Below are 12,994 nucleotides of genomic sequence, written 5' to 3' on the forward strand. Positions count from 1 at the left end.
CATTTCTTGTGAAGCTTCTTTCATGGCGTCTACCTCTCCTATTGTCGATCCTCCAGAGAATACTGCACCTGTGGCCCCTCCTCCCCCTCCTCTGGCTCCACCAGTGAATCCAGCAGCTGCTTTTGTCTTCCCTGCAAACATGGCGGCCTTGAATCTTCGCCTCACTTACACCAACTATCCGTATTGGAGATCTCAAGTTCATCACCTTAATTTTTTTAGTTTTATAAACATCTAATCCAATTATAATAACTAAATCAATGCTTTTGTAAAATTTCACAACTCATTTCTCGCTGGCTAATCAATCCAAAAGGTCTGCTCTTGAAGCTGAGATCTCAGCTATGACTTTAATATGTGAGCATTCTATGCAATCCAAATCCAAAGACATTTTGCATAGCATCTCATTGTTAGTAAATTTGACTTAGCAATATCTAAATTAGATAGCACAAGCAGAGAGCCATTTCTGAGAAAGCAGCAAGCAAATATAAAGAAATATGAAAATTCTATGTTGTGTCATGAGAATGTTATATGTTCTCAGAATCTAGAACAAATATTATTATTTTTGAACTCTGTTATTCTCTACTACTACTGGGACCTTTGTTATCTGAAAAAATAATTTTAGAAAATTCCATGCATGCTCTTGTAGAGAAATGTATGGTATTTTGGTCTTAGATATTGAGAGATGTTAACATCAAGCCACCTAAAGTCAAAATACATTTTAAGAGTACTAAGAATACTATAAGTTAAAGTTAAATCAGATGTGAACATTTGAATATGTAAATTATTTTCTATCACTTAGTACTGTATACTATTATTACCTTGCTTCTTTTATTACTAATACTTACCTTACTCATACTGTAAATAAACTAAGGTTGTTGTTAACAGTAGCTAAGGGGCAGAGTGTCCCCTAGATTGCTCAGTGGAGCTACTTGTTACCTTTCATAAAAGGTAACTTATTACCTTACTGTTGTTTTATTCAAGTTGTAGCAAAGATAGAATGTCTTAAATATGACAGAACATTTTAATGGGGCTCTTGTATCAATATATATTATATATGCAACTCAAACTAGAATTGCATGTAAGATTTAGTAAGGTCAAACATTTTACCTTAACAAAAAACCAAAGAAAGAAAAAGCAGAACAGAAAACAAAACAAAACAAAACAAAAAAACTCAGTAGTCTATATTGAACCAATTAGAATGAAACAACTAAAAAATCCATCTGGGTAGTGTCAAGTAACTTTAAAAACTAAACCAAAGCATAAAACTCAAGAAATATCAGAACTCAAAAGAGTTTATTCCAACAAATGTCTACACATGATATTTGACATTACATAATCTCAACTAAGCAGAATTATCTCCAGAAACTTCAGATGCCAAAAGTGTCTTCCAATCACATTTTGAACACCATTCTGAACAGCTTTTATAAAAAAAATTAAGGCAAGTCTCAAGAAAGACAGATTCGGATATCTCAAAATCGACCCCAAACACAGAACTTCGCTCAACAACATGTCAAACTCTTAATCAATTCATTTATCATCATCATCATCAAAAGACTTGTGCCTCCCAATCATTATAAGCTCAATCAACAACTTGATTATGCCCCAACAGTGGTTGCTGGATGGCACACAAGTAATTTATGAGAAATATCTTGGAAGCTGCCTCACTTTACTGTAACAAATTATGAGAATCAGACAATAAAAGTTAGATTTGGAACATAAGTACAACTTTTGAAACTGAAACGATATTTTTGTTGGTAATATCTCCATTTACTTTTTTTATTTTAAAAAAAAAGAATGAATTTATAATTGACACTAATATTATGAAAATTGATACTTCTTTAGTCTTAGAAAGAGGCACTAGTATAAAATATCAAACATAGTAATAGACACAAACTGAAGCACACCAGTAGCCAACACAATGACACCACACGATTAATAATATTGAAAAGTAAATGTGGAAAATGATGCAAGAATATTCATATTAAGTTGAGAACAAGATCTACAAAAGCACATGAATCCAATTAATTAAATAAAAAGATAACTAGTTTTGTCAAATAGAATGTCATCTTTGTTCTTATCACAAAAGAATTGGAAAGTCCTTGAAAAACAAGGTAACAGCCAAAATATAATGAAACCAACCTTGAAATTATATCATATTTTGGTCTACGAAGAAATTCACCTTCGACTTTTTTCACATCAAACCTAACTTCTTCAAAAACATTTAGTATGTATCGTTGAATTAAACATTCATCAATTAAAAGTCAACTTACTCTGTTTTGATCCTTGTCCACTTCTCATCACGAACTCACATCTTTAATACCTAATGTAAAATTAAAATGGTCTCAGTTTTTTATTTTGATGCTCAATGTCTCTTTTAGCTAAAATTCAAGAATATCTATGTTATAGGAGGTGATATTCAATTTCAAAAGGTTGAATATAAAAATCATAATAGTCCAATAAAAATAATGTTTCTCGTGATTGAATTTCAAAATATAATTTACAAACCAGAGAATAAAATAAGTAAATAATTATATAAAAAAGCTCATTAGTTTTCAGAAGAAGAAGAATGAAACTTACTCTCCAAAGCCAATCACCACTGGCCGATGAAAACACGTGGAATGTTAATTACTTTTGAGTAGTTATCATGTTGACTTCCACGATATACAGTTGTTGTCAATTCTGCAGCCATATTAAACAATTGAAGTTGTTGGAGGTTTCTTAGGCGTTCAATTCCTGACGGTATTTCCTTTAGTAGTTTGCAACTCGTCAAAATCATAAACTCCAGATGAGACAATGCTAAGTCTTCCACAGTCACCCTTCTTAAGTTCTCAAATTCTGAAATACGGAGTTCTCTGAGCATTAAGAAACTCCCAGCTTTAAAACATAGTGACTCCCCATCATAAGCTCTTTCTTCAAACCAGAGTGATACTAGATTGGGCAAATCTTGTAATGACTCTAACGGATCTACCTGCAACCTACTACCACTCAGAAATAATTTAGACAAGTTTGTAAGGTTTTGTAGTCCTTCTAGTGACTTCTCCACAAGACCTGTTATATATAATCTCTGGAGCAATCGAAGAGATGAGAAGGATTTAAATTGGAAACTAAGGGCTTCATCCTCTGTTCTTGAAACCAAACTTAATGAACGAAGGAGCTTTAATTCGTGAATTGAAGAGAATAGTGCATCTCCGTGCTCAGCTCCAAGCTGTAGGATGCCTAACCTCGTCAGTTGTGTTAGCCTTCCTACGGATACCATAGGCTCAGTTTCACCCTGTTTTGCCTCAACAAAAATGAGTTTTCTCAAGGAAGAAAGGGATTCCATTCCTTTCAAAGCCTTAAAGCCATGCAATATCCAATCTCTTCTAAAATCATAAACTATTACATGTCGCAAACACTGTAATCGTAAAATCTCACTGGGTAGCTCTCGGACAAGAGTCCTTTTGAGGTCTATCGTTTCAAGGTGACGAAGATTCGCAATAAAAGGTGGAATTGAACTTACAGCGGTTTCTCTTAAACATAGGTATCGCAAATGGTATAGCTTTGTGATACTCTGTGGAAATGTAGTCGTAGGTGCACAAGTACAATCCAACACCTTGACAAGTCTTGACCCCTGCTCAGAAAATGAAGACATGAATTTATTCCAGACATCTTTTTCTTTGGTGAATAAGAGCAAAGAATGCAGTTGAGATAGTTGATTGTCCCCCGATGCATCTATATTTGTTCCTTCATGCACAGATAGTCGTCGAACTCTTTCTGGAAGCCTTTTATTGTTCTCTTTATTAGTAATTGCTGCAAAGCCTTGATCTTTCGATTTTAGAAGCATAGTTTCCCTTAAAATATCGTGCACTCGACAACTTTTAACTCTTCCATCACTATATCTATTATTTACTTGGGCCAAGCTTCTGTTAAGAAGCTCGTTGAAACAACCATTTGCCACTTCTTCTAATGTTCTTCCTTCAATTTCTTCTATGAAACCTTCAGCAATCCACAATCGAATCAGGACATTGGGTTTAATCGAATAATCCTCAGGGAATAAACTTAGATACATGAAGCAATGCTTCAAGTGGTAAGGCAAATCATTGAAACTAAGTGAAAGTATGGTTTGCATGCCTTTCAGTTTTGTATTGCCTTGTAATTCAGCCCGTAGAGAACGGTGAACAATCTCCCATTCATCTACCCTGTTGATGTCCTTTGTGGCCAACATGCTTCCTATTGCAACAATGGCAAGAGGCAATCCCTCACATCTTTTCAGGATGTCTCTTGAAATTTCCTCCAAATGAGCTGGACATGCCTTACCTTGAAAGGCTTTTGCACAAAATAGAGTCCAAGAATCTTTAGAAGATAAAGGATTTAAGGTTAAGATCTGACCCCCAACATCTTTGGTAGAGGTAGAGGCCACATCTGCAATTCGACTAGTGATCATTACTCGGCTACCATTGTTGTTGTTCCGAAATGCAACTTTGACTGCTTCCCATGCATCCACATCCCATATGTCATCCAATACAACCAAATATCTTTTGTCACTAAGAAAATCAACAATGGTTGTCTTTAGGAAGTTGGTGTCTGTGGACTTCTCAACTTCATCAGGAAGTGGCAGGTTGGTGGCTTTGAAAAATTGCTGGATAATTTGTCTCAGAACTTCATCTAGCTTGAACAATTGTGAAATATTGACCCAAGCTTGGAGTTGATGAAAATGATTCTTTACTCGTGAATCATTATAAACTGAACTCACCAGAGTGGTTTTGCCCAGCCCTCCCATTCCGACCGCTGCAGCCACTCGTAGTTGAAGGGCATCCTCCATAAGAAAACTCAAAAGAACTTGCTTCTTTGATTCAATGCCCACTAGTTGAGCTTCTTCCAGCAACCGTGCGTCGCTTCTAACCTCAGAATAGTAGCAAGGTTTAGTTCCCGAACTTGACCCGATCTCCGTGCTACTCAGTTTGTAACCATATCTCTGGCGCCCCTCAGAAATATCATTAACTCTGAGTTTGATACTCTGCAATTTTGAGGCAATTCGACGGCGAGCTTTCAAGTTCTTGATTCCGCGAGCCATCTTAGACAAACAACCATAGAATCCATGTCGCTTGGTATGCTCAAATCTGTACAAGAAATTATCGATGATGTCTTCTGCATCGTAAGCGACCTCTCTAACTTGCTTAACCCACACTTTGATTTCTTCATCGTGATCTTCCGTAGCATCAGCAGATCGCAAGAAAGCTCTCATACGATCCAACTCATTTTTCACGAAAACAACTTCATTTCGAAAGCTGCTCACGAGTTTCACCTCATCTTCCAACAAGGACGAAAGCTTCTCCAGTAGAAAACTCACCACACTCTCTGCCATGACTAAACCTTCGCCTGCTCAGTGATCTCTCTCGTATTCTTTTTTTTTTTTTTTGAGATAACCTCTATATTTCTATAGGCAGAATGAAAGGAAGACTTTGAGCTAACCAGAGATACGTCAGAGCTGAAAAGCTCATTTCCGTAATCAAATTGTACTGTTGTAATAGACATAAATGTCAAAGAAAGTGGCTGTCAAGCCAAAAATTAAGAAGAAAAGGACAAAGAATTAGGTGCAAAATGAAAGGAAGACTTCGAGTCAACCAGAGAGACTTCGACTCAACCATATTTTTTTTGAAAGAAACTATACTTCATCAAAACCAATCATATCTTATCTTCTTTTAATATTTTAGATTTATTACATATATATACATATATATATATATATATTAACCAAAAAAGCAGTGCCGTAAATAGCAGAAATACCGAACTGCTACTTCTGTCCATATATATACACTTTCACTTTGTTATCAAACTAATGAAATATGCATGCATACAAATTAGATCAGATTTTTTTTAAGTAATTTAGATATATATATATATATATATGAAATGAAGTACTGTATTTTATACCTATATAAGTATATGTGTGTATCAGCCCTTCTGATACAAAAAAAAAATTGATCTTAATTTGTTTTGTGATAATTGACCATGACTGTTACTGTCTGTGATACACTTGCATATTCTGTGTCTTTAGTATATATATATACAATTGTGTACATGATAGTATATCAACATGTTTGGAAATAATTAAGATGCTCTTCATATATATAAAGTACAAGTTAGTTTGGGTTGTTCATAGCATAGCAGCCTAGCTGATGCTTATTTGTTATACTTATATCTTTGTTATAAGTTATTACAAGATCCTCATTAGTATTACAATATCTTTGTTATTATATATAACTCAAGAAAAAAAATACCATTCTTTTTTTATATATATAAGTTTTGTTTTTAACCGAATCTTTTTGCAAGAGTTTCTATTAGTATAGCTCTTTACTAAAAGGCTTTTACTTTAGTTATAATATGCAAATTAACGTAAATCGAATTATTCGATACTTAGAGCCAAGCACTGCCTTAAATTTTAATAATTTACTTAATCAATGTAATTTCATAACAATTTGTAATCTATTATACAATCTTAGAACTCTCCGATCACAAACTTGCTATGAACAATGCTTTCTATAATAATATGCAGCTACCATGCATGGTCTTGGTCATGAACCGGAAGCCTTTTCTAAAAAGTTGAATAGCATGTCTCAAATTTTCAAAGCTCAGAGTTATATGTATATGTTATAAAAGGTGATCCAATCATCATGAATCCCTGCCTAGTGGATATATATATCATTTGATGTGTCCTTCTTGGATGATATGGCAGTCATAGATGTGGTGTTGTCAGCTTTATTTTGGAGGTGTACTATCATTGACCTCCTATTGGTTGGAAATATAACAACCTGTACGGATGCATAAGTATGGAATATTCTGTAGGGTATAATGGAAGGCTCTAGATCCTAGGCTGATTACATACATCAGAGTGGCGCAGCAGAAGGGTTGAATCACTGAAAGGTGAAGAGGAAAAGAGAGGAGGAATTGAGAGAGAGAGGTCAATATACTGTAACAAAGGTCTCCGTTGTTGAGTCCTGTTGAGAGTGTTTTGCTTCTGTATTATTGATCATTCCTGTAGCTTTGTAACTCTGTACTGAACTTTGATTGATAGTGGATTATTGGCCAAACCGAGCTGGATGTAGGTTTGCTTATTGCATTCCGAACCAGGATAAAATTGCTGTCAGTATTTGTTCTTATTGTTTTGTTTTATGGTTTTGGTTTTCTCTTGGTGTTCGTTATTCAGCTGTGTTGTTTGATATATGTTCAGATTTGTTGTTTGGTTACATTGATCACAACAGTATAGAAAGATAAGTTAGTTAAGTTGGGTATTTCTGTTGGTATACTTAGTTAGGTGTATTTGCTTCTCATGGTGATTCCTGGGATTTGAATGCTCTTGCCATTTCAGGGTTACAGAATTGTGGTAATATTTGAAAGGATGGCAAGTTGAGGCAAGTTGATTATGGAGAACAAAACACAGCAAGGTTTTTCTGATTTTGCTTTCTTACCATTTTCACTTTTACTTTGTCTCATTACTTTTTACTCTTACTTGAAATATTCACTTTGTTGGTTGAATAAATGTATCAACTCAGTCTGCTGTGCACCAATACATTACAGTACAGTACAGTGGTTCTCAATGCTTGCTTTAGTGCTCTACCAAGTTTTTAACATGTTCAATTCATGACTTGCCCAGTTCAAATGTATCATTTCGGGTGAGAAACTAGAAGGAAAATAGGACTGCAATGACTTAAGTTTATGATGCAAAATTTTATCTTAATTTGTTTATTCACCATGACTGTTACTGCCTTGAAATGTTTGATTTTCTTGGTCTTTTCAGAAGTCAATTATTCATCTACTAAAGATACTATTTGTTAGAGTTATTATTTGAGGGCATTTTAGTCTTTTCTTAATTATTGTTATTTTATATCTTTTGCCTTATATAAAAGACTTGGCTTATTAGTTTTGTAACCTAGAATACATTTTCTCTATTTTTGCAATACACTCTAGCCTCCCTTTTCTCTCTTCATCTTTTTGCTATCTCTTATTTGGGTTTTATAGATTGTGTCTTTGCATAATTATCATGGTATCAGAGAAGGGTTTATGGAATTGAATTTCTTAAGCGTAACCATAGCTTTTGGGTCTCCTTCGTATTGCAGCAAATTGGGTCGAAGCATCTTTGCAGTAACTCGGTATGTGATTTTCGTGTTCATTCTGAAATTTTAGGGTTTCGTCAGATTGCAGAATTTGGGAACTTTTGTCTGAGATAGCATTTGGAAATTTGTTTCTGAAATGGCAAGTAATAGAGATGATTCCCTTCAATCCATTAGTGTGAGGTTAGATGGAAAGAATTATTCTTATTGGAACTATGTGATGAAAAAAAATTTGAAAGGGAAAAAGATGTGGGGTTATGTTTCTGGAACTTTGGTTAAACCAACAAATGACAAAGCGGATTATGCAACTTTGCTAGAAAATTGGGAAGTGGATAATTAAAAAATTATTACTTGGATAAACAACTCTGTAGAACACTCCATAGGTACCCAACTAGCCAAGTATGAAACAGCGAAGGAAGTTTGGGACCATCTTGCAAGGCTGTATACTCAGTCTAACTTTGCAAAGCAATATCAATTAGAATAAGATATTAGAGCTCTTGAACAGAAAGATATGAGTATTCAAGAGTTCTATTCAGTTATGACAGATCTATGGGATCAATTGGCCCTTACTAAATCTGCAGAATTACGAGCTTTTGCACCATATATTGCTCGTAGGGAGGAACAACGATTGGTTCAGTTTTTGATGGCACTTCGTGATGACTTTGAGGGACTCCGTGGCTCTATTTTGCATCGTTCTCCACTTCCTTCGGTTGATTCAGTAGTTAGTGAACTATTGGCAGATGAAATTCGTATTAAGTCTCAAGCAGGAAAAGGCATCCTCCCAGCACCCAGTCCCTCTGTTTTGGTAGTTCCTCCTCGACACTTTACTCACCATGAGAATAAACCTCACACAAAGGTTGGAGTTGATGAATGCAGCTTTTGCAAACAAAAAGGTCACTGGAAGGCTCAGTGTCCTAAATTAGTAAATCGTGCACCTCAGCAACAAAGACATCAACTCAGACCTCCTCAATTCGGTAATCAATCGCCTCATTATGGTAGCCAACCACAGTTTGGCAACCACTCACAACCTCGACCATACCGTCCTCCGCAATTTAATGCTGCTGCTACTGTACCTCCATCTGACTCGTATGATTTTGGGGCCTCATCTTCCAATCCTGCTCTTGCTGCCCTCTCAGAACAGTTTCAGAAGTTTCTTACCATGCAGCCACATGCCATGTCCGCCTCTTCTTCGGTAGGTCAGCCCCCTACTAGCTCTTCAGGTATGACATCCTCTACATGGATTTTAGATTCTGGAGCCTCGCACCATATGTCTCCACATTCGAAATCTTTTGTTTCCTTGTGTCCTGCATCATCTGTGCCTGTCATGACTGTTGATGGTACTCCTATGCCATTAGCAGGTGTTGGTTCTGTTGTCAGTCATCATTTATCGCTTCCTAATGTTTACCATATTCCTAAGCTTTCACTAAACCTTGTATCTGTTGGTCAATTGTATGATTCTGGTTACTCAGTGTCTTTTTCTTCTACTTCTTGTCATGTGCAGGATCCGCAGTCTCAGAAGCTGATTGGGACCGGCCGTAGGCGGGGGTGTTTATATGTTTTGGATGAGCTGAAATTACCAGTATTTGCAGCTCCTAGTGTTGATCTGTCTTCCTTTCGATTGTCTCCATCATCGTCTAGTTTTTATTTATGGCACTCTCGCCTTGGTCATGTTTCAGCTTCCCGTTTAAGATTCTTAGCTTCTACAGGAACCTTAGGAGATTTGCAAGTTCATGATATTTCTGATTGTAGTGGTTGTAAACTTGCAAAATTTTCTGCTTTACCTTTCAGTAAAAGTACTTCATGTTCTGTTGCACCTTTTGACTTAGTTCATTCTGATGTGTGGGGACCCTCTCCTATTGCTACAAAAGGAGGGTCTAGATATTATGTCTCTTTTGTTGATGATCACACTCGATTTTGTTGGGTTTTTCTAATGAAATGTCGTTCTGATTTCTATTATATTTATGATCGTTTTCGAGCTTATGTAAAAACTCAACATGCTTCTGTTATTAAATGTTTTAGATGTGATCAAGGTGGTGAATATACTTCAAATAAATTCTGTAATTTGCTTGCTTTAGATAGAACTGTGTATCAAACTTCTTGTACAGATACCCCTGAACAAAATGGTGTTGCTGAAAGAAAGCATAGACACATTATTGAAACTGCTCGTTCTCTTTTGTTGTCCTCATCTGTGCCTAGTCAGTTTTGGGGAGAAGCAGTTCTCACTGCAGTCAACCTTATTAATAAGATTCCATCTTCAATCACTTCAGGTTTGTCCCCTTTTGAAAAACTATATGGACATATTCCTGATTATTCTTCTTTGAGAGTCTTTGGTTCTACTTGCTTTGTTCTTCGTCCTAGTGTAGAGCGTACAAAACTGTCATCACGCTCTGCACTTTGTGTGTTCCTTGGTTATGGTGATGGCCAAAAAAGGATATCGTTGTTTTGATCCAACTTCTCAAAAATTATATGTATCTCGCCATGTTGTTTTTCTTGAGCATATACCCTTCTTTTCTATTCCTGGCACTACTCACAACTTGACCAAATCAGATCTTATTCATATTGATCCTTTTTGTGAGCATACAAGTACCTCTTCTCCTCAAGTTCCTCAAATTGTAGAGTCTGAATCTTCTCCTGCTCCTATAGTCCCCTTTCCACGTCATTACTCTCGCAGGTCTCGAGCTATTGATACTGGTATTTCGCAGGCTGACATTTCTGAAACACCTCCGCCTACAGCTGTTCTAGATCCTTCTGATACTGTAGATCCTCCTCGCTATCCTCAGCGCACTCGTAAGTCTACTAAACTACCACATTTTGTTTATTCGTCTTATTCTATCCCTTTCACTTCGTTTTTAGCGTCTATTCATTGTCTCTCTGAGCCTTTATCCTATAAAGAAGCAGTTACTGACCCTCTTTGGCAGCATGCTATGAATGAGGAACTTTCAGCTTTGCACAAGACAGATACTTGGGATTTGGTATCTTTACCTCCTGGTAAACATACAATTGGTTCTCGTTGGGTTTATAAAATCAAGACCAAGTCTGATGGGTCTGTTGAACGCTACAAAGCTAGATTGGTAGCTAAGGGATTTTCTCAATAGTATGGTATGGATTTTGAGGAAACTTTTGCTCCTGTTGCAAAAATGACTACTGTCCGTGCTCTTATAGCAGTTGCATCTGCTCGTCAGTGGAATATATCTCAGTTGGATGTTAAGAATGCTTTCTTGAATGGCGATTTACATGAAGAGGTCTATATGGTTCCTCCTCCTGGGGTCCCTCACAATCATGGAGAAGTTTGTAAGCTTAAGAAAGCTCTGTATGGTCTCAAACAGGCTCCTCGAGCATGGTTTGAGAAGTTCTCCAATGTTATTACTTCTCTTGGGTTTCTCTCAAGTAATCATGACTCAGCACTATTTGTTAAGTGTACCAATGCAGGTCGTATTCTCCTTTCCTTATATGTTGATGATATGATCATTACTGGTGATGATTTAGATGGAATTGCAGTGTTAACGTCTCAATTAGCTTCTCAGTTTGAGATGAAGGATTTGGGGCCTCTTCGGTATTTTCTGGGTATTGAAGTTGCCTTCTCCCCAAAAGGCTATCTTCTTTCTCAGTCAAAATACACTTCTGACATTATTGATCGTGCTCGTCTTACAGATACAAAAGTAGTTGCCACTCCTTTTGAGCTCAATGTTCAGTATTCTCCTTCTGATGGCACTCCCTTGCATGATCCTACTTTGTATCGCGCTATTGTTGGCAGTTTGGTTTATCTCACTATCACTCACCCCGACATTGCATATGCTGTTCACATTGTTAGTCAATTTGTTGCCTCTACTACTACTGTTCACTGGGCAGCTGTTCTTCGCATTTTGAGGTATCTTCGGGGTACTATCTTTCAAAGCCTTTTGTTTCCCTCCACTTCTTCCTTGGAGCTGCGTGCATACTCTGATGCTGATCATGGTCGTGATCCCACGGATCGGAAGTCTGTTACTGGTTTCTGTATCTTTTTGGGTGATTCTCTTATTTCTTGGAAAAGTAAGAAACAAACTGTTGTCTCCCAATCTTCCACTAAAGCAGAGTACCGCGCTATGTCATCTACTACCAAAGAAATTGTTTGGTTAAGATGGCTGCTTGTAGATATGGGTGTATGTCATTCTCAACCCACTCCTATGTATTGTGACAATCAGAGTGCCATCCAGATTGCTCACAACTCAGTTTTTCATGAACGCACCAAGCACATTGAGATTGATTGTCACTTCACTCGTCACCACCTGAAGCTTGGCACTATCACTTTGCCTTTTGTTCCTTCTTCTTTGCAGATTGCTGACTTCTTTACTAAGTCTCATTCTATTTCTCGTTTTCAATTTCTAGTTGGCAAACTCTCGATGCTTATTGTTGCTGCATCGTGAGTTTGAGGGGGGGTGTTAGAGTTATTATTTGAGGGCATTTTAGTCTTTTCTTAATTATTGTTATTTTATATCTTTTGCCTTATATAAAAGGCTTGACTTATTTAGTTTTGTAACCTAGAATACATTCTCTATATTTTGCAATACAATCTAGCCTCCCTTTTCTCTCTTCATCTTTTTGCTATGTCTTTTTTGGGTTTTATAGATTGTGTCTTTGCATAATTATCACAAATGTGTCATTTCGGGTGAGAAACTAGAAGGAAAATAGGACTGCAATGAGGTAAGTTTATGATGCAAAATTTTATCTTAATTTGTTTATTCACCATGACTGTTACTGCATACCTAATAAAGCTTTCATAGCAGCTTATATATATTTGCTCTTCATACAAAGTACAAGCATATAAAGCAATTAGACAAAGCAAACACCTTTCCATGCACAAGATGGCAGAAAAAATCTCTATGCTTTAGCTCAATTTAAAATGATTAAGCTCTATAATAAGCTACAGA

The 12,994-nt window shown here is 36.4% G+C and overlaps 3 protein-coding genes across 4 annotated transcripts; 2 read left to right on the forward strand and 1 right to left on the reverse strand.

The window, feature by feature from the left end:
• Positions 1-1,271: 1,271 nt before the first annotated feature.
• On the reverse strand, positions 1,272-5,486 carry LOC133801782 (disease resistance protein RPM1-like). 2 transcript variants are annotated; one of them, XR_009876969.1, is made up of 3 exons: positions 2,575-5,486; positions 2,268-2,317; positions 1,272-1,666 (listed from the first exon to the last, which is right to left on the reverse strand). XR_009876969.1 is itself a non-coding variant. In XM_062240034.1 (2 exons), exon 1 carries the CDS (start codon positions 5,339-5,341, stop codon positions 2,588-2,590), a length of 2,754 nt encoding a protein of 917 aa, XP_062096018.1. In that variant the 5' UTR covers positions 5,342-5,486; the 3' UTR covers positions 1,272-1,666; positions 2,575-2,587. The 2 variants fall into 2 exon arrangements, 1 of the variants encoding a protein (XP_062096018.1); XM_062240034.1 differs by lacking the exon at positions 2,268-2,317.
• Positions 5,487-8,078: 2,592 nt separating this feature from the next.
• On the forward strand, positions 8,079-10,038 carry LOC133801019 (uncharacterized). The gene is made up of 2 exons (XM_062239147.1): positions 8,079-9,307; positions 9,589-10,038. The coding sequence occupies exons 1-2, from the start codon at positions 8,599-8,601 to the stop codon at positions 9,624-9,626; spliced, it is 747 nt and encodes a 248-aa protein (XP_062095131.1). The 5' UTR covers positions 8,079-8,598; the 3' UTR covers positions 9,627-10,038.
• Positions 10,039-11,188: 1,150 nt separating this feature from the next.
• On the forward strand, positions 11,189-12,490 carry LOC133799365 (uncharacterized mitochondrial protein AtMg00810-like). The gene has a single exon (XM_062237389.1). The coding sequence runs from the start codon at positions 11,189-11,191 to the stop codon at positions 12,488-12,490; it is 1,302 nt and encodes a 433-aa protein (XP_062093373.1).
• The last annotated feature ends 504 nt before the right edge of the window (positions 12,491-12,994 follow it).

Source organism: Humulus lupulus, chromosome 9 (genome assembly GCF_963169125.1).
Source record: "Humulus lupulus chromosome 9, drHumLupu1.1, whole genome shotgun sequence".
Taxonomy (NCBI): Eukaryota; Viridiplantae; Streptophyta; class Magnoliopsida; order Rosales; family Cannabaceae; genus Humulus; species Humulus lupulus.

What these genes read in the sequence shown, in the direction of transcription:
- LOC133799365 (XM_062237389.1), top strand. Translation starts at nt 11,189, where the DNA reads ATGGATTTTGAGGAAACTTTTGCTCCTGTTGCAAAAATGACTACTGTC.
- LOC133801782 (XM_062240034.1), bottom strand. Translation starts at nt 5,341, where the DNA reads ATGGCAGAGAGTGTGGTGAGTTTTCTACTGGAGAAGCTTTCGTCCTTG.
- LOC133801019 (XM_062239147.1), top strand. Translation starts at nt 8,599, where the DNA reads ATGAGTATTCAAGAGTTCTATTCAGTTATGACAGATCTATGGGATCAA. An exon ending in GCCCCCTACTAGCTCTTCAG is followed by an intron (nt 9,308 to 9,588) that starts GTATGACATCCT and finishes TGTCATGTGCAG; the next exon opens with GATCCGCAGTCTCAGAAGCT.